The sequence below is a fragment of the Anabas testudineus genome, chromosome 1 (assembly GCF_900324465.2).
Source record: "Anabas testudineus chromosome 1, fAnaTes1.2, whole genome shotgun sequence".
Classification (NCBI taxonomy): Eukaryota; Metazoa; Chordata; class Actinopteri; order Anabantiformes; family Anabantidae; genus Anabas; species Anabas testudineus.
The window spans coordinates 21,074,968-21,101,787 of record NC_046610.1 but is presented as its reverse complement, the minus strand read 5'-3'; the positions used below and the strand labels follow the sequence as shown (position 1 = coordinate 21,101,787).

Below are 26,820 nucleotides of genomic sequence, written 5' to 3'. Positions count from 1 at the left end.
GTTTCTGGTATTTACATTGAAGATTGTGCTACAAACTGTGGGTAAGATAGATCACCTGATGAGGTGATAGATCACCTGGTCTGATTTAAGGTTCTATAGACAGAGGGTGCCACATGTTGTACAGACTATAAAGCACCTTAGGGCAATTTGTTGATATTGAGTTACATGAATCTAATTTCACAAATACTATCTCCCTGTTTTAAACAGTTTAAATTTCTTATAATTTCTTTGTTGGGCTTTTGTGTACAAGACATTCTCTCCAATCCATACACCCACACTGTGCCATTTCCAGAACCACTTAGAAAATTTCCACTTTGCGATGATGCAGATGTTGACCCCAAAGTAAAATGTCATCCAGGGCTAAAAAAGATCCTAACAAAATCAATTGTTTTTTCCTGTGTACTGTATTTTTGCGTGAGAACAATATTTCGCGTGTCAAAACAGCCACTGACGCATATTGCTGTCATATATTCTACAACTTTGTAAATACTTTTTTTTTTTTTTTTACTTAGCATCATATATGCCACACACACCCACCCTCTCACAAATGTAGACCCACCACACCAGTGAGGGACCAAATGAGACAAGACCTATCATGTCTCCTCTTAGTGAGAGCAGACATTGTTGACTCACTGTAGTCTAGAGGCGCTCAGCCTGCATCCCACCACAGCTATGCACTGTCTGACCAGAGCCTTAGAGCAAGGGTGTGCAGACTTGCACACGTCCACGGATGTATGAAAACATTACACAAACACACACATACATACAGGTACACACACATAAGCTAGTCTCCCTATTTCTCCAGCTCTGCGGTTTTGTGTTTAATCCAGAAATCAGTCACAACACACTGCAGAACAAGAAGAAATGCACTTTCTTCTGGTCTTTTCATCCCTTCAATTGCACCACTGAGCGTTAGACCTGTTACTTCATATAGCTGTTATAATCTGAGAGGGAGTGTTTACTCTTTGGCCATAGACATTACACCTGTCAGACGGTTCCTGAAAGCGCTGCTGAAAAACCACTTGTGTTGAAAGGCTCCGTTTTCTCTCTGCAGATCCTCAAACCATGTGGTCCAAGCGTGCAGACACTCTCCAGCCTGTCCACAGACATCAGGCCCCTGTGTCAGAGGCCCAACGGATCAGGATCAGACATTATAGTGAATAACGTAGTGTTCAGATAACCCTGTCACTCCTAGTTCTACATGCACATACTATGCACTATAAAAAGGAAAAAGCTGACAAACATAAACAAATTTAGAAGGATTTACCTTAATTTTCACATTAGGACTTTGAGTTTTTTTAAACTTGTTATTTTATATCTCTGTTGACTTATTCCTAACACAGTATTTCATATAATCACAACACAACAAAATTTTCTGTTAACTGACTGATTTTAAGTGAATCAAATCTGTGTTGTTTTCACCTGAAATTATTGGTTCACAGATGGCCTAGGATTACTTATATTGTATTATATAAAATATATTGTCAATAATTATGACAACCATCACCACAATGGACGATTTGCTGTACTGCCAGCTGTCACAACAAGCTGGGGCCTTTGTTTTTCATTATGACACCTTAAGGCTTGAGTAGGAACAGTGTAATGAGTTTATTTTATTTTATTTATGTCTAATATTTGATGAGAAAGACAACCAATCTGGGACACATACGTAAACAAACATTAAGGGCCCCCAACAAGCAATCATTTTTATATAAATAAGAATTCTGTAGAATTTCGACCTTGATGACATGAATCCTGGGAAATACATGAAGAGTACATTCAAATAAGTGAACAATGCTTCTAACAACTCACGTTGTTGAGTTACTGAAACAGACCATTGGATACTGGGTGAAATTCATTCATTCTAATTAATACATGAACGTTTGCTGAAGTTAGAGACAAGCTTGATTTTTTTCTTTAATTGCAAATAACTTAAATTCCTAAGGTGTAACAACTTGTCACTTTTAACGTGTCAGCAAAAGTAACAGTTTTCTCCTTTGTGCATGTGTGCATGTAAGTGATGGTTAAGTGCCACAACGTTTTGAGCCTTATGTGATAAACAACATAAAAGTGGTCAGCATCAAGCAGCAGTGACAGTACACACTTGACATGTAAAGTCTTTACAGGCCCGTTTTTTAACCCAGTCTCACCCATACAGTACCTGTGACCTACACATTCACACACACACATTCATGCAAACAGGACAAAAGGGAACCCGCACGTACCAATGTGCAGCCACACATGCGTAGCCACCCACAGTCAGACAGTCACATAGGGAAACACATAAGCGGTGTCTCACCACAAACACATACACAGACAAAAACGACACACCCCACCATTCACTATCCCGGCCTTGTTTACTCACGACCATCACCGCGCTGCAGCAGTCAACCCCATCATTCCGCAGATTCCTGCGTTCCAGCAGTATTTCATGTGCTTTGTGGAAACTGTTTTTTGATCATCAAATACAGGAGTCATACATGCATTGCCAAATAATCCACGACAAGCACATCAAATGGTTTTAAGTCATTTTCAGACATTGTCACAATTTGTTTTACTGCATTTGAAAAGATGAAATCTAATTGTTTTCCACTTGTCTCGTTTGGTAGTGATATATTAGACTGAAAATCAAATGGCAAGTAGAATCTAGGGTTAGTAAAAGTCAGACAGCCTTTATTTGTGCAACACTGCCATCTGTAGACCATCAACCTCAACTCTGATTGCGCCACAGACTTGCTTGACTGTTTTATTGTCAGGTTCGGCCTTACATAACACGCCTAAACAAAAGATGCACTCATGATTTGTTTGACAGAGAAAAACTGAGAGTGTCTGGCCAAAAGGTAATTTTCTATATTTACTTCAGTCCTTTAAATGATTGGTTTCCTCCCACAGGCCAAAGATATGTTGGTTCAGGTGAACTCTGTGAACTCTAGGTGTGGTTTTGTTTGTGTCCAGTGACAGACTAGTGACCTGTCCAGGATGCAGAGATAGAGTCCAGATGACGGTGTGACTGTCCACAACAATAAACAGTCAGAGACAGAATGAGTGATTATACAGTTGGCTGCACTAGGTCCTTTTGAGAGAAGGAGGGAGAACAATTCAAAGTAAAAGAAAACACCAGGCTAGAAATATTATAAGATACAATAAACTAACAGTGCCAAAAGCTCAAATTGATTTCTACTTTACTTATTGATCTAACTTTATGCTTTATCATGATGTACACTGGATGCACTGTGAGCTTGAGGTGTGTGTGTGTGTGTGTGTGTGTGTGGGGGGGGGGGGCTGTGCAACTTCAAGTCGTGTCGTTCGGCGGTTACGTCATACGTCTGCGCCACGTCCACCCTCTGACATTCAATGACAGTGTGCACTCATGTTCCTGCGTTGTTTTGATAACACGGGCAGCTAAAGCGTAAACTTATCATCATGCAAAGAGCCACGCAGACAGCCTTATGTAACTGGTCTCAGCTCGTCGGTCCAGCGATGCTTCGCCAGTGTTGCAGAGGTAACCAGTGGGTTTGTACTTCCCTTAGCTACAGCTACGAGCTAAAGTGCTAAAATGCTAAAAACACTAATCTGCTCGAGTTTCCACGGTATGTTATATTTTTTACGACTGCTGTTCACTGGCCATTATTATTAAGCCAGAAGTTAGGGCTCCCCCCCTTTAACAGTAGCACGACATTATTATTATTATTATGTTTCCTAACAGCCCTGCTGGCTAACTCTTACTTTACACCAGCGTCATGTTCATTTGTTAGCAAAGAGACAGAAATACAGTTTTCTTCTTCTTTGTAAGGACTCATCTGAACTTGTAAGTGAACAGGGTGAGATAGATCGCAGATCCTTGTCCCACTTTGAGCTTCATCCACTTGTTGTTGCGGTGTCAGGGCCCCTGCAGCGGACCTCGCGTGCTTACAGTGCGGTGCCGCCCCCGCGCGACGCCGAGGAGAAAGAGATGTTGCACCAAATCCTGCGCGTGGACCATGCGGGCGAATACGGTGCCAACCGCATCTATGCGGGACAGATGGCAGTGTTGGGCCGATCCAGGACTGGACCCCTCATTCAGGTGTGGACCTGCAGGTCTAACAGTTTCCACTCGACCTGTGAACTCAGTCGCGATTCTTTAAGCTGCACAAAAAGGCTTCAAATGTCAAAATATTTGCAAATTGTTCAGTACTCTGAACAAATAATCTGAGCTGCTGGTTCAGGATGCCTTCAAATGAACAAATTCCATCAAGGGATTAGAAAGATCTGACACTAATTTGTGCTAATGAGTACACTGGAAAAGTATCTTCCTAATGGACTTAAGCTCTGTGTGTGTGTTTGTGTGGTTTTCGTTTATTCTTCTTTAGGAAATGTGGGATCAAGAAAAGAAACACCTTGAGAAATTCAATGAAATTCTAGCAGACAACAGAGTTCGGCCCACAGCACTGTTACCTTTCTGGAACGTGGCTGGGTTTGTATTAGGTTGGTACATCCCATAAACATAAGACGGAGCTAATAAAGCTGAAAGAGAACTTACTTCATGATATTTGCACAGTTCTGGATTCTAACACATTGTAATGTAACTTAGGTTGGTTTGGATTTTTATTATACTAGGTTAACAGTTTAAACTTAAGAGATGTGTGTCCTCAGTAGTGTAGAACTGCGCAGTTTAAACAAGTTATTGTTGGTGCTGAGCTTCAACTCTGTTTCACTTATTAGCCTGCTGCAGTTTTTATGTATCCAGGTGTTGCTCTATCAAACATGAACTGTGTATTTCTCTTGTTTTAAACCTCTGCTAGGAGCATCCACTGCACTGCTGGGAAAAGAGGGAGCCATGGCCTGCACTGTGGCGGTGGAGGAGAGTATCTCGGAGCACTACAACAGCCAGATAAGAACTCTGATGGAGAAGGACCCAGAGAGATATACTGAACTGTTAAATGTGAGCTACTTTTATTAACTTTGTCACTTGTCATGCTTCTTATTTCAGTCTTGGTTGATCTGACAGCAGTAAATGTGAAGCATTTTTTGAGCAGCTAATTTATCAGAAAGAAATTAGAAGGGCCACTGGTGTATCTTTTTTACAGTGCAGAAAAATCAACCTGTGAACAGGCAGTATTCACATTTACCTTGCAGGGATCCAGCCAGGCCACTCACACTGTTTTAACAAACCCGGTTCAGGTGTAACAGATCTTATTACAGTGTTACATTACAGCACTGGAGCTTTATTGATGATTTATCTACTCATTTTAATAGATAATAAAGGAATTCAGGGATGATGAGCTGGATCACCATGATACAGGGTTGGAGCATGATGCTGAGTCAGTAAGTATATTTTATAATATTTGTGAGTCTCGCCTCGTTATTAATCTTTGTGTTCTCTGATATCTAGCATGTATTATGCATGAAGGACATAATGAATGGTAGTTTCACTGCACTTGCACAATCAATTTAAATACTTAAAAGCTACTGTATTGCATCAAATTATGCACACTATGTAAAGTGTAAAAGAGTAAAAATACATTATTAATATTATATTAGTATTTTAAAGAGTCAAAATACATGAGAATTACTCAAACTACTTTTCTGTATTTTTTGTTTTAAATGAATGACTGAAATACCACAATGATCTAAATATGTGTTTTTATTTTTTAAATTTCAGCTACCTGGCTACTGGCTCCTGAAAAATGCAATACAGCTAGGCTGCAAAGCTGCAATATATGTTTCTCAACGTGTCTAACTCTTTATGTAAAATTATTAGATTTTTCAAATGTTTATTTTGATATTTTGACTCAGTTTTTGTAAATGATCCTCTTTCTATTCAGATGCTGCCCCATTGTCAACAATTGTGATGTAACACAGTGTTGTACCTTTGACGGATTATTGTATACAAACATTCACTATTTCCAAAAATGTACATACATTTGACTGCTGTGGACCGCTTAAATTTATATATGGAGAGTTCGGGTGAGTGGACACGACTCTTCTTGAATTAAATGTCACATCTCTACACTGTTTTGTGAGTGTAGGTGATTCTTTTTTTGTTGCAGTATTGTTAATATTCTGTTGGGAGGCATCTCCTCTCACTAGTCATACAAAAGAAACTTGGTGGAACATATATCTAAATCAAGATGATTTGCGTTTACAAAACATAATCTTATCTAGTTACCTTACACGACCACTTTTAATGTGCCTATTGTGCCTTGAGATACTTCAGCAGTCCTGTGCCTGCAAGTGCTGCAATGGACAATGTTTATCTGCACTTTAAGATCTTGCCTCCTGCCTTTGACCAAACGATAAATACCTAAAATACAAACGATAAGAACATATTGATACAAGCATATGCATGCCATCATACCTTTCAACACACTCTCCTCTTTCACATGTAATAGTTCATATATCACGCTGAGCAATAACTTGTCATCCCGGCCTAACAGCTCAGCGTCCTCACACAGCTGTTCTGCGTACATTTGGTTACTGAGAAAGATGGATTGAATTGAATGGCTTGTCCAGGGCCACCTAATCTATTAGGCCTTTCAACATGTTGAGCAAAGTATTCATTCCCCTTCTAGTCAGTATCAGTTTATCTTCACTGTACATTGAGTATGGATCTGTAGCTGTTTTACTCAGGCTTTAGCTTTTTCAACCAGAGGGGACACAATGAGGCAATGATGCACCAGGAATAGGGGTAGGGATATTTTATTGAGATAGTTTGATGGTAATTTGTCTTTTTGGCTCTAGTGAGCAAGGTTACAATGTTTTATAGTGGAGTCATACACAGTTTCAATCTGTGTAATCATAACCTTGCACTGTAAAAGTAGAATTCATGGCAGAGCTGCTGTATTGGATTGCATTAAATTGTATAGGTGTGCCTAATAAAGTGGCCAGTCAGTGTATATCTAAATATAGATTGGTGACGAAGGAAAACCCAACATAGGGCATAGTGCGTTGGCAAAGAGTTGGGCCATCACAAACTGCCAGAACAGTCTGCGAACTTACCTCATTTTGTGTTTTCATGATGTTGGTGGAGAGAGAGAGTGTATGTGTGTGTGTGTGTGTGTGCGAGAGAGAACCAGAGCTACAATAACCTGAGATATGTTTGGAGGATTAAAGGTAAGGCATTTAAAAACCAAGAACAAGGCACCTACTGTGAAACACGGCGGAGGTAACGTCATGCTCTAATGTTTACTGCCATTTGACCAGGTGTATTGCACAAAGTAGATGGATTACCAGTAAAGCACTGCTGCATCAGATTTTTTCAGTGTGACCTCAAACTATGAGCAAGATGACCACTACCACCAGATAACTTGGAATTTCCGACAGGAATTCTGCCATAGTTACTAAAGGCATCGTTATACTTGCTAAGAGACATTTAACCAAATTTTAGATGAGCCATATATGTAGTTTGGAGTCTGTAGTATCCTGTAACAAACTGTTTATTAAATATGTATAATCATCCTCCCTGTTATATCCTACATCCAACAATTAATTAATTGATTGATTGATAAAGAAAATAATCAACACAGTCATTAATGAAAATAATATATACTTGCATATGGTTTTATTTATGACTGCAAGTAATTATTATTACTACTTGATAATGTTTACAGTCCATCAGTCTACGTAAAAGCTGAAATGAAACGAGTTTTTCTACATACTTGACAATGCTGGTTATTGTTATCATTTTTACCTGTATGAGTATTTGTATTATTATTATTTTCATTGAAATGATTTTGATTGGCTAGTTTTGCTGATCACAGTGAGTTCCTGTTATGGCCACTGTGTGCACTAGCCTTCTGGCTATCTGAACAATAAAGAGCAAAATACGTTTTTATCTCCATACATTTGGAATAAAAAGGCACAAAACTCACTTTAGTGGTTCTCGGAGGCCATCCACCAACTTTACATAAGCAACATGAGACAGTGGGCAGCTTTACAAATAAAAGGTAGAAGATCCTCTTAATTACCTCTGGCCCAGATTAATAGTGCTGACAGTTTTATAGCAAGGTGCAAGTGTTAAAATGAAGCAACATATGGACAGCTCCATCTGTAGCACCATCTTGGGTGATGAAATTACCAGTTTATAAAAAAAGGAGTGATGACTCAGTCACAGAGCCAGTGTTAATGACTGCAGACTGTCAGCTTTACATCTAAATTAGCTACCATGCATAGACATATATAAGTGTATAAGAAGTGTGCATATATAGTGTATAATACACTTTAATAGTGTGATAAAATGCCTTGTGCATGTTATTTCCCAACTGGGACAAGTATAACAAAGAAATAAAGAAAAATAAATAAATCTATGTACAGCTCATAATACCTGTATATAATACACAGTCTCTAAAGACTACTTTCTGTGGCTGTCTATGGCTGTGAGGAGTTCAATTGTTTAGATTCTTTTCTCAGAATTACATCCAAAGGAATCTGCTGAAACAAGGGCTGAGAATCTGAAATCAAGAATTTGAAGAGGGCCATAAAACTTAACTAAACTGGGACTGTCTTACTACCCGTGAATAATTGCGGTTGTAAATTTGTCTGCAGCATGAATTATACAAATCCCTATAAGTCATAAAAAGGTTTCGGATACAGATCCTATTGCTTCTTGGCCTGGACATATGCAGAGTTTCTGGCTGCGGGGTTTCTGGGGTTTAAATGCTAATAGGTAGCATAAGGTCAATCTGTAAGACTGAAGAGCCACAGGGGATTGTGTACGCATTGCTTCATTTTAGAAAGAGCAATTCAGACAACTTTCAATATTATAGATACAACGATTTATTCTTATTTATTAGTTCCTCTGAAATCATGAAATCATTCCCAATGATCCTTTAAGCAAACATCTCCTGCTCTGATGAGAGACAATAAGTTAACAGATTATTTGCTAGACCAAGTTAAAATGTATGCTGTTTAGTATAATAGTTATGCAACAAATCCTCATTTCGTGGTGGTAATGTTCTTGTTTGAATAGTTTAAGAGAGGTGTTATTAAAAATACAATCTGTAAGAATTTAGTACTAATGACTCCTTATTATGCTTTGAAATTCATTTGCATGAGCAGAACACCAATGATTTTACTCTATTTTTGTGGATTTATTTAAAATGGCCACATTATGGAACCAATTCAAGAGTCTTCATAAAACAAAATACAGAGAAATAATGTGCTAATCAGTAAGTTTACAATTAATCGTGGCTGCTGAAGTCAAACCTGTGTCAGTGTTGATGTAACTTTCATTCTTTTCTTTTTGTTTCCAAACATGATTATTTCTTTTTTTAAGACAATTAATTCTAATTGCATTCAGATGTGCTAAGGGACCATGGACACTGGGTGAAAGACCTATGTAAATCTGAGTGTCATCTACCTAACTGTAGTACACAACTTTTTTGTCATGTGGGATTTAACCAAGTTTGAGTAAGTAGAGATGCTGGTTAATGGTTCTTGCTGCATTTGAACACACCGTGTTTCTACAGTGTTTCTACTGTTTATGCATTTTTATGTTGCTTTTATCTAACGCGACTTACAAGTCATGAGCACACAAATCTGCATCTTCCCCAACGATATTTCAACATTTGGACAGGAGGCAGCAGGGATTGAACCACCAGTCTGCAATACAGGGGAAAACTGCTCTACATCCTGAGCCACAACTGCCCAGCTGAAAGGCTGCTGCTTCATATTCACTGCAGGGTATTTAATAAGCCTTTTTTCCAACATGTCAGACCTTGGGAAACTGGCTCTGTTCATACAGACATGCATCTTCTACAGTCCATGTTCACATCCACTGTCTCTCTTTGTTCAGGCACCAAGTTCAATACTTTACCAGCCTCATAAATGTAAACTGGGCATGATGGTACATTTTGTCTGACGAGCTCAGCCCAGTTTACTGCTATTGGTCACAAAGCTAGCACAGATGCCCTCATGTCACCATAACCTCTATGTATGAATCATAGGCATACTTATTAGAGTATTCTTTGCCTTGACCGTTTAACAAGGTGTTCTCAGAAGTGAGGCAGTTGAACTTTTCATATAATTTTGGTTATCCAGGTCAACTATTCACATACAGCGGCATTGTCTGAAAATCAGTCACACTCAGACCGGGAACTCTATAAATAGTAAACAGTAAAAATGTTTACTGTTCTGTGGTATGTATGTGCATATAAATACTTGTGGTGTGATGTCACTGTAAGCTTTAGATTACTGTGCAACACAGATAACAAATCTCAAATTCATAACTTTTGTCTTCTCTTTCTGCCTTTTGGGTATGAGTGAATACACATGCACATACAATGCATGTGTTCACGTCCATGAGCATCTTCAACCCAAGATAAATCTTTTGGATGACTGGGGTTGGGGGTGTGTGTGTGGAGGGGGGGGCTGGGAGAGCTGAGATCACATGTCCACGTGCCTTCACAGTGTGAAGCGACAACACATGATGCAAAGGGCTGACATCACTTCAACAGGAATCTCAGATTTACAGTCTGTCACACTGCCATCTCCCAACCACCCTGGTAAATGAAAAACACACCAAGGTCAGTCTTCAGGGAAGGTTCACGTGTGTAAAAATTTCAAAAATTAAATTTCTTCATCAAAAGCGATGTAACACCCCATTTGTCGTATCTCCATTCATTCAGCTGGCCACATAGAGCTACAACAGACAGACATTAACAAACAACCAGAGAACATTTAGGCTGGGATACACCTTGAATATACAGTACAGTACTGATGTAATTGTACACATGTAGCAAATGATTGTTGCTCTGACAAGCTGATTTACAATACCTAGGCTTTAGACTTTATTTTTATTGTAATGTTTGATATAGATATTAAAATAATGACATTAAACTGACGCCAAACAAAACAGCATATGAACACATTGTCTTATCATGTCATTACTTTTGTCAAAAGTAAAATGTCTTTCTCCAGTTAAATTTTTTTATGTGAGAAAATACAGCCTCAGCTATATGTTGTGTTGTGTTAAACTTTAATGTCTATGGGCTAAATCAAGATCGTGAACATAGTACACAACAGCCTGGCTAAATGAAAACTGATTCCTTTATTCTACATATTTATATTGTAGAATCCTTTTTCGGGTGTGGAATTTATGAAGATTTTATTCTCATCTATATCTCATTAAACAACTGGCATTAAATGGGTAAGTTAACATCAAGGTGACATTTGCGTGCATCTCCTGTTATCAGATGCTTGTGCAGCTGTTTGTACTCAGCGTTGTGTGATCGTTGTATTGTTGATCAAATAGGAGGACTTATGTGGACCATTGTTGAGGGCTGGAATTGAGCATGGTGTGACCCCTCTGCTGGTATCCGTCAACGCACTGACAGGCCTGGTGGAGTCATCCAGCATGACTCCAAGGCCGCGTTGCAGCTCCACTCTGTCATGAACCTCAAAGACACTTCAAGCTGTTCACTCAAGCACAGTTTGCCCACCCTTTGTAACCAGAGGCTGACTTAGGTTAGAGGACTTTATCAGTGGCCATGAAATAAGGCCTGCAGAACTGTGTTTATTGCTGCTCTATCGACTGAATGGCATCCTCAGCAGGAAATGGGGTTAGGGTTAGGGTTAATAATACATTTATTAATAGAGCTCTTTTCTAAACATGTGTTACAAAGTGCTTCACATAAGAGACAAAAAACAAAACAAACAAACAAACAAAAAAACACAGGTAGCCCAACAAGTCTCAACTTGAGCAGGCACTAGGCAACAGTGAAGAGGAAAAACTCCCCCAGAGGAAAAAACTGGGTTAGTCGGCCATCTGCCTCGACCGGTTTGGGTGCGGGAAACAATAAACAATAATACAAACCAAATTTACAACAACTACAACATCGGTCCTTAAGAAAAGGATAGATGGGGGAAACTCAATAACATTTGTCCAAGTTAATTGGAAGTCGTCCTAAATAAGGAAAGGGTCGCTGGTTTTAAGGAGAGATTTAAAAGATGTTACTGAGTCATCTGATCAGGTACATGCAGAAGCTCTCTACCAGTGGATCTCGGGCTATGTGGCTGTACATAAGGCTTTAACAGCTGGGATATATAGTTGAGGGAAGGCCATGTAGGTTATTGCCGGTAATAAAGTCTTAAAATCAATCTTAAGCAGCCAGTGCAAAGAAGCTAAGGCAGGAGTGATGTGTTCATATTTTCTTTTTCATTAAACAAGCGTGGATGGAAGTGTGCTTGGACAGAAAACATAGATGATTGTGACAGTAAAGCAGAATGAGCTGCAGCTTCCCCCAGCACAAAAAAACATACTCACTTGTCAACTATCCCTTCTATGCATGTTACATCACCGCTCTGAATCCAACACTTTGTATCCCTGCCATCAACCTCTATTCCATCTATCACACTGATGCATTGGCATTTTGCAGAAGGTTACCACGCAAGGCCTCTTAACACCTGGTAGACATAGTTTTGCTCACCCCACCTGCTAGCCTTCTGCAGTGGCCCAACACTTTACACCAATCCCGCTAAGACTCCGTCTGTCATCCTCACTGATTAAATGGAGAGCTCTGGCCGTGTTGCTGTTGCCAGATCCCATACCTCTTGCCTAGGGCTTGTTTTCATGTGGCTTGTAAAGGTGCCACTCTTGTCCCCTGTTAATCATGGGCTTCTTTCTCCAGCTATGCTCTCCACTCCTGGTGACAACATAGATTCAGAGTGAGGCTCATTCAGATTGTCAAATTACACACAAAATTTCCACGGGAGATGCCTGGCACGACTGTGGTATGCATCAACAACCTTATTTAAAGGTTTTTTTCATTTATGGTGCATCGTCTTAAAACAAGAGTTTGCTGGTTGGACCACTCTATGGTTTGAATGTTCATGTTGTTTGATCGTGGAGGTGTAACCTGTGGGTCGCAACCTTTCTGCGCTGTGCTGCAGATACAAGAATCCAGTATATGACTGCTGTCTCTGGCTCGCCCTACTTTGAAGCTATCAGCTGACAAATATCCTAGCTTGTGGGCCGGGGGCCTCGGCTCTTGAGGCTGGTGATGACACACATGCTCAGCAGACAAAGTGCCGGGACCACCCGGGCTTAAGGTGTCCTGACCTTGGAGGTTGGCTGTGAAAAATAACATAAGAGGAGAAAGAATGCCTCCTATGCTGCACAAGGGGTCAAGCAGTTGCCCTTGTCAGGGTGAAGTTCAGCATGTCTCATGAACACCCCATGGGTACAGACTCCGGAGGTGTGTCGGGTCTCACTTTTTGTATATGTGTGTAGTGGTATGCCCATAGATGTTCAGAGGGACGATGTTTGACCTGATGCAGATTGTGGGAGCTGAATCGCTGAAGGCGTAGAGCACAAAGCCACTTCAGTTCATTGATGTGGAGCCTGCTGTGAAAATCATATCATTCTGTCCAATTTCATATCAAAGAAAAACTAAATAGCAGTAATGCCATCTCTCAGTTCATGACGTTCTGGTGAAACTGTGATAGATTTACGGCAGCTTCTTTCGTTTTTTAGCTATTTGAGGTGTCTGTTAAACAGATTGTTGCATTGATTCCTGGGAAGACAGATGGTGGTGTGCATGCTTCAAGATAACTGAAGGTATGAAGAATTGTTCAGCTCAGTAGATCAAATTCAGTATAGTGGTGTCCTTAGGGTACATTTTTATTGCGCGTAGGTGCATACAAACTCACAGACATATTTTTGAGTAGCTTTGTTTTCTTTCTGGCCATAGTTGAAAGTACATGAAATGGCATGAAATGCTTGAAAATGAGACAAAATACCATTTTTTTCATGCCAGAGCAATAAGACAAACCTTAAAATATCTGCCTGCCTTGTTTATAAGTCTTTAAATGGTTGGTGATTATGACAGCTTAGTTTAATGAGACAGCACACTCATAATAAAGACAGCTATTTTGCCAACCATTTTACAGTTCCCCTTTGACCTTATCATGAAGTCTTTAAATAAAAAATCAAAATTATAAACTATTTATAACATATAAATTGTTGCACGGCCCTTTGTCTGTTTAATATTCTGCTGTTGTCAGTGTGTCCATTCTCCCGAGGGGCATTTAAGGTTGATTGCCTTCATTATAATGTATTTATTCTTTTCTTCTGTGCTTCACTCATTTTCAGAGGCATCGCCACACTGCAGCCCTTTAAACCCCAGCAGCCCCACGCAGCTCGTTGCAGCCTCTGGCCTCCCAAGCAATCATTACTTGCTGTGATTGACATGTCAGGGTGGTGTGCATTTCATTGATGAGAAGTTTAGAGCCCTGGAGCTCGTGATCTTTCGGTGATAGGTGGTACGTCACCCTACAGAAATCCCAGGGGGGACAGTCCCAGATCCATTACAAATACTCTGTCTCTTTCTTGACCAAAGGCAAACTGACCTAACCTATCATCCAGAAGACTACAGAGGCCAGCCTGGAGGTGGATGCAGCCATAGGTAAAGACACCTTTCAAACTACAGGATGGATGAGGTCTAATCTAATCTGCCTGAACTACTGAGATACTTTTGTAACTACCACTTGGAGTACTGTAGTTTCTAGGGCTCTGGGATCCAATAGTGGATGTAGCAGCATATCTATTATATCCACATAATCTATCCAAAACCTCCTTTAACTGTAATCTGTACCTCCTGTGTCTCTGGAACCCATATTTCTGGACCAGTATACATTTTGTCATGAGTTATCTATATTAACAAGAGTCAGTAATTTAAAAAGTATGCATATACATTTGAGTTAGTCAAATTAAAACAGAAACTGAGTTTTGAAAGTTGTGCCCACTAAGCAAATTACCTTAAGAAGAATGCATGGCAACCAACTTTAATCAGTCACATGAGCCAACAAAAGATTTAGTTTTTTAATTTTACATTGATTTTGCCAAACCTTTATCTAAACTTAATGAGTGCTGACATGGCAATTCACAGTAGAGTGGTTATAGTGTTTCCTAGTTTACAGGTGTTTATTGAATTTCCCATTGAATTGGAATTGTGATAATTGAGAGTTGCAGACAGTTTTGTTTCAATCGTTGTGTATGACAGTAAAAATATCACTGTGAATAATTTTCCAAAACATAATCAAACATTTATTTATTGGAAAACAGCTTATATTTGGCAAAAGTCTCCTATTGATACTTCTAAAAGAGAAGTCCTTGGTGGTGCGACTCACTCGAGTATCCAACACCTTTGACTTGAGAGACAGTGTGGGAACCATACACTGCTATTCACTCCTTTGTCTGAAAGTGTTTGAGGTGTGTGCCCCAATGATCTTTGGGTCACATACCACGCCATGTAGAAATTTAAATCAAAACACTTGCAATCAGAGGTGGATGGTTGGAGGTAGAAGAAAAGAAGGGATGTGGGAAAGGAGAACTTGTTAGGCTTGTTTTTGAGCCACGCTCAAACGGGAAAGTGCCAGCTGTGTGCAACAACTGGAAATATGTTGAAGACGCGTGTGTTATCTTTTCTCCTCGCCACTGGCCTTCCAGTACCTCCCCTCGCTGTGTGTCGTCAGCAGTTTATGTCATGTCCTGGCATGAGCTGCAAGAGAAGATGGGAAGAAATCTGATCCATATGGCGGCCCTATAAAGCTCCCTGCTGATTTGCAAGCCTCATCAAATCCTGGTCAAGGCTTCATCACTTCTCATGACTGGCATCCTCCTCTCATACCAGGTCACTGCACTCTAATCTTCAAACTCTCTCCTCAGCAGCACCGATTCTCTGCCTGACCCCGGCGGCGTCTCAGCAACAACCATCGGAATTGATTCTTCTCAGGGAGGTAAGTTCATTTCCATGTGGACAAGTGATTTATTCAGACAAGTTATGGACCGTTATATTAGGAGATCAGGGATTTCTCATGTTATGCTTAAGCATCCATAAAGTTAGATTTATAGTGAGTAATAATGGATTGCAAGTGTCTTTTTTTCTCATGTTGCCTCAGATATGAAGATACTGGGCCATGTTGCTTTCTTGCTTTTGCTCGGGGGAATCTGGTGTCAGAACAACCGTAATGCTAAAGCGAGTGGCAAGTCCACTAAAAAGTCTGGAGGGGGCCAAGGAGGTGATGCTGTCCAGGCTCCCCCCGTAGTTGATGTGACTCAAACAAGCACTGGAAATACTGGAGGCACTGGAAGCAATAGAGGGACTGGAGGCCCTGGTGGTACAGCGGAAGCAGGATTGGGGGGAGCCGCAGGAGCTCAAGCAGCTGGACAACAAACAGATGATATGAGGCTCCACTTCCTTAAAAACACCCAAGTTACATGCAATGATGGAACAGTAGCAGGGTGAGATGCTCTGCATGTAATATTTTAAATATTATATAATATATGATTTATATTATTCTATAGTAGTAGAGTGTGTTTTTACTAGAGCATTGGTAGAAGAATGCATGGCCGCTTTGTCTTGGTCTTATCATTCCTGTTTATTTGTGGTTCTTTTAGGTTTTACCTAAAAGAGTTCAGAGGAAGCCGTCGATGGCTCTTATTTCTGGAGGGTGAGTATTTAAAACTCTGACTGTTTAGTATGGTTCCTATAGGTCAGCTTGTTTTGGCATGACGCTCCCCCATTGGAATTTTGATGGGCCCGTCATCCTCTTTGGTTGCTCACTGTCACTTGAATAGACTTGAGTGTGAATCCTGAGAGAACTGACGATGTGCATGTTCAATTTCCCAAACATTTTACGTGGCTGAAGTGACAGGATTTAGGATTTAGAGTGTATTACTCTTTAGCCTAATTTTTCAGGTTGGATTCATTTGTCTCACATACTGTATATGTTGAAGAAAGCACTCTTTTTGGTTTGTCTAACTCTGAGTGAATGTCAGTGTAAATCTCTTGCATGCAGACCAGACTACAGGTGCATTCCTTTCCCCCTCCATTCCTCACAGGCCTCTGTGATGGGCTAACAAGGGTCTCGCTTTCTGTGCCGGATGTGAATGTCTAATATTAGTCTCTATTATTTTTAGGTGGCTGGTGCTGTTACAGCAGAGAGACCTGTGATTCCAGGTACCAAAATATCCCCCGACTAATGAGCTCATCGGGGTGGCCCCAAACAAAAAGAGGTAGGTCAACCGGCCATGTTTTAGAATGCATGTCACACCCAAAAGTTTTATGTGAAGAGGTGAGAGGACATGTGTCTGATCTCTGATTGTTGGATTTACAGGAACTGGAATATTGTCTTCTCAAGCGGAGGAAAACCCACACTGGCATAATGCAAACATTGTGTAAGTACCTGTTCTCACTGTGTTTCTGTGTGTACCCTGGCTACATATGCACATGATAAAGACCTTTCCTCAGTTTACCACACTTGGTCTGGTATGGTCAGCCTATGGCTACACATGTATATGATTTTCCTGCAGATTTATCCCATACTGTTCTAGTGATGTATGGAGTGGCACTGGGCTTGCCCCCACCCCTCCTCCTAGACCACGACAAGGCAGAGAGAAGGAGAGAGACAGAAACGCAAACGGAAGTAAGTTCCTGCAGATCCTCGTTTGTGGAGTTGTTGTGTTGTTTGTGGATTATTTGATGTCTCTATTTATCATCAGCTGAGTACACCTTCATGGGATCCCAGATCATCCGCGAGGTCATCAAAGACCTCATCCCCAAAGGAATCAAGCTGGCCAAGGTTGTCATGCTGTCTGGCACAAGGTGAGTTTGTTTTATCTCTCACACTCTGCTGCGATGATGCCCACAGCTTTTGGAGAAGAGACCGCATCCCCTGGACCATCTGGACCATCTCCATGGCCAACAATAAACGAGAGAAGCCCTATTTTGGATGCATCCTGTTGTCAACAACAAATATATTTACAGTCAACTGAACAATGACATCATGTCTATTAAAGGGCCTTGCCCTGTAATGGTGAACATTCCTCCCAGGTTAGCAACATGGTTGGTGGGACGCCCACAAGGCCTCAAACAGTTCTCACTGTCTCAATGCAAGGCTGATAAATTTTTACTTCTTGTCTGTTAGCTGACATGCATTTCATTATCATTTTGATAGTCCTAGTGAAAATGTTGCTTTCAAAGCCAAATTATTTACTGATTTTCTCGGCTCTCCTGCAGTGCTGGAGGGACAGGTGTATTGCTGAACATAGAGAGGGTGGCCAGTCAGCTGGAACAGCTGGGTGCAGAGGCTCAGGTCCGCGGTCTGGTGGATTCTGGCTGGTTTCTGGAGAGTAAGCAGCAGAAATCACCTAACTGCCCTGAGACTGTTTCTTACTCACCTGAAGACGCTATCAAGATAGGACTCAGGTAAGGAAGTGCAGTGTTCTGATTACAACTCAGTCTAATCTGAGTTGTAAATGTGAGTTTGTGAATGGTGTGTATTGTTTTTCCAGGCTGTGGAATGGGGTTGTGCCTCAGAGATGTCGTCAGCTCTATAAGAGAGGGGAGGAGTGGCAGTGCTTCTTCGGACACAAACTGTACTCTACGTTGACCTGTGAGTTTTGGCTGATTCCTGTGTATATCATGGTGTTGGGTTAAAAAGGTTCATCAATATAATAACTGACTGTTGTTTCTGTTTAGACGTAATGTGCACAGAAAAAATGAAAAATTTGATGAAGAGTGTCCTTGACTTTCTAGACAGCTCATATTTTATAGATCGGACAGGTAGGACATCCCTACATATAGTGATGGGAACTAGTGGACTACATGTAATTAAACTACATTTTGCAGAATTTTGCTGCTAGTTCAAGTATCAAATAAGACGATTATTTAATAAGACGAGACAGCAACACGTGTTCAGACAAAGAACCATAGAACAAAGCAAAAAACAAACAAACTGAAAATAAAAGTGTCAGGTTATGTTGTGTGCCCTAAAACCAAAACAAATATTTAAAGGAAACTATAAAGCTCTGTAGAGATAGTAGAAAGGTCAGGGTCTGGTTTCATTAGTACACTACTTTGTTTACATTAAGCACAATCATCAGACTTGTTGTTAATATGAAAACTATTACTTAGAGCAGCTTTAATGCTGAACTCTCTTTTTCCTGTAGCCCCTGTGTTTGTTGTGCAGTGGCTGTTTGACGAGGAGCAACTGAGGGGGGAGAACATCTATGTGGGAGGACAGAGTCTGTCTGAAGAGCAGTGGCAGTACATACAGAACCTGGGCAGTGAGCTCAAGAACTCCCTGAGCGATGTCACGTAAGTTTCCAACAATTTATTCCAAATAGTAACATCAAACATGAATTATTAATTTATTAATAAAAAGACTTAGACGCAGCTGTTTGTATGTTTTCAGGGCTGTATTTGCTCCGTCCTGCCTCTCTCACACACTGATTACCAAGAGGTAAGAATATTTGACTCCTGTGGTGCTTATACACTTTTACATGCGCGTCACCTTTTTCAGTAGCCATGAGCTCATGCTGCTGTTTCTGCTCACTCATTCATCATGCCACATTCTTCTTGTCACCAGCAGCCATTTCACACTTTCCCTAACCCCTCGGTACCCCTAGAACATACTCATGTCTTATGCTTCACACATGGACATTGATGGGTCAGTGCAGTCTTTCACTAAGTTTAGTAAAAGGGGAGACTTGTTATAGGATGAGCTGAAGGTCAAAGGTCAGTGTAGGTAATGTTGCAGTCGTTCTTCTGTGATGTACTGTAACAATGGCTGCAAGAAATAATGAGTCAAAAGTGGCCAAAGCAAACTGCAGATCTTGTGATTACACCATGATTCTATTTTCATGGTGCTCAGTTATTAACCCTATCTTACCTTTTTCTACATTTGCCAACTTCCCTCTTCAATTTTTTCTATGCCTGTCTCTCTACATCAAATAGCATAACCTCTGCTCTGTTGTTCTTTTAGTAACTGGATGAGTTTTCAAGTTAGAGGCACTTCTCTGCCACGAGCCCTGCACTGCTGGGACAGGAATCTGGAGGCAACACGCAACAACAGGACCCCTGCTAAAGGTTGCCCTTTTCACCTGGTAGACACCTGCCAGAGGCCGCAGTGCAACCCCACCTGCCCGCCTTTGGTGGACCGGGCCACCCAGCAGGAGCTCACGCTGCTCCAGATGCTGGTAGCCATGGGTCTTGACCTTAAGAAGCTGGGCCTGAATCCTCAAGGTGATGCAGATTCTCTGGCCAGCATGGTCAGCAATGGTGGCTAAGTGTAAAAGTGGATACCAGAGATAGCCAAGCAAAGGCTTGACAAAGTGTGTTGAAATTTTAATGTAACCATAGAAATAGTGCAGAAATCTGGTTACTACGTTTTGTGCTGCTCAGCATTCCATTACGCTCCATGTGTTTGTTAAATTGGTGACTTGGCTGGTGGGTATGTCACTGTATGTGGGTCTGAGTGGTATGGCTCCCCCTCTACTGGACATCAGGGGAAAGAGCTCTGACTATAAACCAAAGGTGTTTCATTCCTATTGGTTGTAGAGCTTTGGGTTTTAGCAGATGAGCGGACATGCTTCCTCCAACATTTTATCCCGATCACTCTACATGAAAACTCAACTTCAGAGCATGGTAGTAAAGTTGACTATGTTTAATATATAGAGGCTTCTGCAACAAACATGTTGCTTAGACAGGAGTCATCAAAAAGAAACATTTTTTATCATTTGAATTAGCTTTAAATTAAGATTTATTTAAGCTCTTCCTTCATGCTTAGAACTATGCCGATTGTTACTTAACCACAGAATCCAAATACACAAAAACTATGTTTTTTTTTCACACATTTCCAAAGACATTGATTGTGAGTTTTTGTTACTTTATTGTAGTCTGTGGCTTCTGATGCTATGCTAATTTACCTATATCACATGATATATTAACATATTGTATGTGCATGTAACACAAAAGTGTTTTTAGTTATTGATATGTTTCTGTGTCTATGATCATTGTTCTACCAAAATTGTGTTTGCAATCTATAAAAAGCATTTTATGTTTGACATGTGAAGTCTGCAATAAAAAAAAATCCATAAAACACAATGACTGGTTTATTACTGCTCAGTTGGGATAGTCTATATTTATCTTCCACAGATGTACTGTAACTATGTGTATTATTTTAATCTAGGTACTGTAATCAATGATGTGGCACCTGATAAGGATTTGACTAAAATTGTTGCTAAAATGTATTAGACTGAGTTGTTACATATGTTGAAACAGAAAATTAAAATGTTTGCATCCGTAAGGTAAACAGTAACAACAGTCAAACAAATGTAGTGGAGTAAAAAATATAATAGGCTATTTCCCTCTGAAGTGTAGTGAAGTAAAAGTGAAAGCAACATCATTTTGAAATACAACTAAAACTACAAATATCTCAAAGTACATTACCTGAGTAAATCTAATTAGTCACTTCTCATCTCTGGATTTCTTAAGACCATAACGTGTCCACATCCTAAATTAATGGCCAGAAGTCAAATGTCTCAGAAGTCTGTAATAATGATGGAAGGATGAAAAAATACCAAATGAATGAATGAGCATGCAATTATTCATCCTCAACACCAGGTGACGCTGCTCTAATTTTAACACATTGAACGTGAGTGTATTCAATTGTGACACCTGGTTGCTAAAGTCAAATTTTTGTTATTTGGTTTAATATTAATATTTTCGACAGCTTTGTGTGGAGGTTGTGGTAGGGTAGAATTGTATTTAAGTATACATAATAAAACCTTTACTTACATCGTCTCGGATTTAAAAAGTCTTGGAGTTTTTTTTCCCATATTGCATTGCAGTTTTTTCTACTTCCTCTTTCCGCCATATTGCAGAACCGGTAAGATGTCTTTTCACTCTGTCACCGTCAATCTTTTAAGTATCAAAAGCATCTGAGTATTAAATGTTCAATTTGTTTGATCGTCTTGAAGCCAGAGTACGTAGTAATGATTTGGGATGAACATCGTTTCGATAAGTTAAAGGGATTAATCATATTTGGGGTGTAAATTTCAGCTGGTACTCCTCCAGCCCGGCCCTGGGAACCGATGCGTTCAAGGCGCCTTGATAAACGTTTTGCTTGCGACCACATGAGCGTGTCTTTTATTTATAACGAATAATTTATCCAAGCTTTTATCGTAAGACTTGGTGTAGCATATTTATGTGGTCGATATTATTTTGACAACAGTAACTGAATATAATGAGATGCTTCGCTAATGTAGTCGGCTAGGCTAGCCAGCTCTTCTGTGTGCTCATGAGAGACCATGCTGTGAGTTTCTGCGATTTATTTTACTAACTCAAGCTAAAGCAGCGTTGTCTGGTAGAAGTGACATCGATCTGCGGTCAGATAAATATATACTCAACGCAACCTTCTCATATTAGCCAAGTTGCTAGGTAGTATTCGTGAAAATGCAGGCGTAAAGACATATTTAGCTAGCCAGGCTTTGCTAACTGAACGTTATGCTCCTCACTAAGTTGTTGTTGGTAGAATGGGTCGGGGTTAGTCTCCCAGTCAGTGTATGTTAGTGTGAAGGAAAACATGTTTTCTAATCTAGAGCTCATTGACTGACAGGATTTGGCGGCGTGATGACACTGGCTGGGTCACCTCACCACAGTCTGTTTAGCATTGACCGATGAAAAGGTCTGAGGACACTGGCAAAGGAGTCCAATAATGTGTGGAACTAGGCACTGCTAAGTTTTGTCTAGCTTAGGCTCACATGGCTCATAGTAAACAGCAAATGTTTTTTCTGTGTCTACAGGCATCATGGTGCGCATGAACGTTCTCGCAGATGCACTGAAAAGCATCAACAATGCTGAGAAGCGTGGGAAACGCCAGGTCCTCATCAGGCCCTGCTCCAAGGTTATTGTGCGCTTCCTAACCGTCATGATGAAGCACGGTGAGTTACTGGTGTAGTTTCAGTGTGTATAGTGAGCTGGTAATCTGAGGGACTTAAATTTATCCATGCTAAAGTTCAGTTCATGTGCTGATGTAGAGCCACTGCAAGGAAACATGTAAAACAAAAGACAATGAAAATGATAAAAATAAAGGTTGCATGTAGCTGAAAAGCACTTGATGTATCAGTAGGATCAAATCTAAGATGGACCACACCACATCTAAATGCCTGCTTTTTTATTTATGACTATTGTCATTTGTTCCTGCAGGTTACATTGGTGAGTTTGAGATCATTGATGACCACAGAGCTGGAAAAATTGTCGTCAATCTCACAGGCAGGCTGAACAAGGTACAGGCTACAAGTTGACCTTCATTGCTTAAGTCTAGACTATTGTCTTAGTTAATTCTATGTAGTGTGTATTTGAACAGTTTTGTCAGAAATGGTTATTGTAGCACTTCATCTGTTTGTAATTGGCTAGATATGTTTTTCAGACATTTAGCATAGTCTGTTACTTGAGATATGTAAATGATGAAACCATTGTTTCTTCTCCTTTTAGTGTGGTGTGATCAGTCCACGTTTTGATCTCCAGCTCAAGGACCTGGAGAAGTGGCAGAACAACCTGCTGCCCTCAAGACAGTTTGGGTAAGAATCTGATATAGTGACTCTGTAGTTTATGTTACAGTTAACCAGAAATGGATTTCAGACTTTTGAGTTGCTGTGAATTAGCATTGTGGTTTGAAGAGTGCTGAACTTGAGTCATGTCGCTTGCTTTAAGCTTTTACCTTCACAAGGGTCAATTTGAGCAGTTGATCTGCGCAATAAGAATGCCTGTGGATAGTTTGGGAGTTCGACTCCGAATTTCAATATGACCTTCACTACAGTATTTGTAAAACTTCAGTATTGCAATATGGCTAATGTGTGTTAATTCTGTAGTTGGTTCCCAAAGGCCTTAAAAATGATTGAGGTGACCTGTGTTGAGGGGCTTATGTGTCTTTCCCTATTAATGCTGTTGCTGAAGTAACTTCCTTGTGGTGTTGTAATACATATTTGTATTAAGTGATACCTTGGCCAATTATGCCTGCCAGCCAGTAGATAGACTCACTGACCCACAGGAGATCAGGGTTTGAACATTGCAGCTTTGCTGCTTGAAAATGTTGTTCTGCTAAATTGTAATATTGACTTGTAAACAATTAATTGTTGAACTCTAATTTGATCAGTTGAGTGACAGCAGGTTTGGTAAAGGATGAAATTATGGAATTGATCTTTTTCAGAAGCAGTATATGACTGAACATAACTGCTGCAGATAAAGGATGAGATACAACTGGTGACAATAACTCTTTAATGTAGTGCAGTGTAGTGTGTTTGTTTTATAGCTACTTGTCATTTTCTGAGTGTGAATGAATTTAGTGGTCATCACCTGTTGTATCACTCTATAACGAGGAGGCTAAAATTCTAATTATAGAAAGTCTTGTTAATTGGGTTTGATTAGATAAATGCGGTGTAAGCAGAATTGTGTGTTGATAGTGGAAAATTGGTTTGATTTGAAGACATGTATCTCAGGCATTGGCTTATTTACCAATATCACATTTTAAACCATTTACTAATATTGATGGCCATTTACAATGTTATGGAATGGTGATAAGTTAAACTACAGGATTGTGCTCAGTGGATGGTGCTTGTTGGAAGTGACACATTTCTGTATTACTGCAGTCTCTGCACTTTCCGACACTGCCTCACATAATTTTCTTTGTAATTAAACATGGCTTTGTGTAGCCACGAGTATTACATACTCCTTTCTTTGAAGTGTTTATTGTGCATTTTATCAAAGACATTTTTGTCGATGTCGCAGAGAGCACAGGAAATGGCATCTAGACCAATAGCTGGACTAAAACTTATAGATTACAGGTCGTCTATTAAGCTGGTGTGACACTGACTTTTGAAATAGTTTTCTGTGAGTGTTTCCAAACCTTGTTTTAGGTGTTTAAGTCTGGATTAAGCCAAATTTGAATAATTACATAAACCTGCAAGTGTATAAAATGTATAAAAGTATTCAAAAATCATAAAATAAGCAGTGGTCTAGTCTGAAACATGGGGATTGTGTCCAGCCCAGCAGAGCAGTTTCATTCAAATTGTCTGTAAGACATGTCTGAGCTCTCTGCCACCCGTCAACTTCCAAGAACTTGCCTCATCTGTTGAGATGTGACTTTTATCCCCGTTGAATGCTTAGGCCTCATAAGAAATTCTTTAGAAAAGTTTAGGGTCTTTCTACAGTTTGTAAACTGACTTTGTAAATTGGATAGTTTAATGTGAGGATATCCTGTGGAAGTCTTCACAGTATGTTCTAGATGTTGATGTAGATTTGTCTATATTTTGCTTCTTCACACTTGGAATTGGTGTCAAGAGACTTTAAAAGTCATAATATTGCTGACATGATGTATTTTATAGTTGAATCGAGCAGGTCCTATAGTTTGTATGAGTTTTAATTAAACTATGTAAGTGTTTTACATCTCAAGCACATGCAGTGTGGTGAATTTTCTAAATGAGTTTGACTTGTTTCCACAGATACATTGTGCTGACCACCTCAGCTGGCATCATGGACCACGAAGAGGCCAGACGGAAACACACAGGAGGCAAAATCCTTGGATTCTTTTTCTAAAACGTAAAGAAGTGCAAATAAAAAAAACAACCATGGGAAAACTGGTGGTGTGCTGTTGACTTATTTTATACAGAGGTGTCTGTAGAGAAATGGCCTTTAAAAAAAAAAAAAAAGCCTCTGATAAGAGCTGCAGCCTCAGTAGCAGTCATTTGGACAAGACAAAAGTCCTTGGAGAGCACACACAAGGGTTGTGCTGTTTGCCTGTCTGATAAAAACACAAGTTGACAGTTCAAATGCTGAAAAAGCATTAGATTCTGTCCAGATTCACATGGGCTAAACAAAATATAAATGACTCGTGGAAAAAATGCACTTGACAAAACATTGGTGATGGGGAGAGGAAGCCTTGTTCTGAGGAAAAGGTTTGAAGCTTTGGGGCCACAAACAAACGAAGACATCTGGCGGCTTGTAAAACGTGCTGATGCTTTTAAAAACGGAGACAGAAGCAGTACAACACCTCACTGACTTTAACGGTTTTAATCTTGTGTGCACTAAAATTCCAAGGAGGCTGCGTTTTATTAAAACTGCTTCATTAAAAGTAGATGTTGCTATGTGATACGGTACCATCACTTCCAGAAAACCCAGACAGTAGTTTTGCTGCAGTGTGTGCGTGTGTGACTGTAAATTGTTGGTTATTTAACATAATTTAACATTACATTTGTAATTGTCAGGTCAAATTTGTCATTCCAGTGTGTTTGAGTGATTCTCTTATGTCAGAAACTTCCTAGTTGATAAATTCTCAATTGTAATGAAGGCATCTACTGAAGCATCAGTGATGACAACAGTCGTGTCCTTTGACTCAAGCTCAGACTCACGACTCTCAACACTGAACCTCCACACAAACCTACTGGTCCATGATGCAGCTGTCCCCCCAGTGGCCAATACAAGCTCCTACATCTCTGCTACACTGATTGCTAGCTTGTATAAAAAAAAAAAAAAAAACCTCTTGGCTCTCTCCTTCAGCCCCTGCGATCCTCTCATCAGTGTGACCGTTTGAGGTTCTCTGTGCATTTCATCTTGTCCTCAGCCCGGCTGCCGACCTGACGTTAGACTGAAGAGGCGAGGTAACAACCTGCTAATGCAACTGCCCTGTCCAAGTGCTCCTTGTGGGCTAAGAGCACACAGGCTCACTGGCTATCTCGTGGCTTTAGAGCACTTAAGCGCTGCCTTGTAAAGGGGAAAAAAAAACAAAACAAAAACTCTGATGTTGCTGTTTTAAAGACCAGTGATCGCAGCCAGAATACCCAGCTCTGCAGGCTCAGAGAAGCTGCACGTCTTTAATGCCGTTAACAGTGAGCCGACACCTGGGGTCAGCTGTCTTGACAGCAAGAAATAAAACTGTTGATGTTGTGTAAACAGATAAAGCAGCTAAGTTATTAAAGCTGTGAGGTATCAAAAGCTGAACAAGGAAGGAGTAAATTCTCCAAAGGAACAGCTTCCACACAAAGGTTCAAAGGCTCTGCTGTCT

The 26,820-nt window shown here is 40.2% G+C and overlaps 3 protein-coding genes across 3 annotated transcripts; all 3 read left to right on the top strand.

Annotated features, from left to right (window-relative positions):
• Positions 1 to 3,337: 3,337 nt before the first annotated feature.
• On the top strand, positions 3,338 to 5,994 carry coq7 (coenzyme Q7 homolog, ubiquinone (yeast)). The gene is made up of 6 exons (XM_026358897.1): positions 3,338 to 3,502; positions 3,885 to 4,063; positions 4,350 to 4,464; positions 4,782 to 4,921; positions 5,236 to 5,304; positions 5,642 to 5,994. The coding sequence occupies exons 1-6, from the start codon at positions 3,424 to 3,426 to the stop codon at positions 5,717 to 5,719; spliced, it is 660 nt and encodes a 219-aa protein (XP_026214682.1). The 5' UTR covers positions 3,338 to 3,423; the 3' UTR covers positions 5,720 to 5,994.
• A 9,884-nt stretch (positions 5,995 to 15,878) lies between these two features.
• On the top strand, positions 15,879 to 20,047 carry notum2 (notum pectinacetylesterase 2). The gene is made up of 11 exons (XM_026360355.1): positions 15,879 to 16,219; positions 16,376 to 16,428; positions 16,898 to 16,993; positions 17,095 to 17,155; positions 17,291 to 17,403; positions 17,480 to 17,582; positions 17,997 to 18,185; positions 18,272 to 18,372; positions 18,929 to 19,076; positions 19,174 to 19,221; positions 19,744 to 20,047. The coding sequence occupies exons 1-11, from the start codon at positions 15,879 to 15,881 to the stop codon at positions 20,045 to 20,047; spliced, it is 1,557 nt and encodes a 518-aa protein (XP_026216140.1).
• Positions 20,048 to 21,594: 1,547 nt separating this feature from the next.
• Positions 21,595 to 25,396, top strand: rps15a (ribosomal protein S15a). Its single transcript, XM_026358730.1, has 5 exons — positions 21,595 to 21,648; positions 22,565 to 22,702; positions 22,968 to 23,047; positions 23,256 to 23,341; positions 25,262 to 25,396. Exons 2-5 carry the CDS (start codon positions 22,570 to 22,572, stop codon positions 25,353 to 25,355), a joined length of 393 nt encoding a protein of 130 aa, XP_026214515.1. The 5' UTR covers positions 21,595 to 21,648; positions 22,565 to 22,569; the 3' UTR covers positions 25,356 to 25,396.
• The last annotated feature ends 1,424 nt before the right edge of the window (positions 25,397 to 26,820 follow it).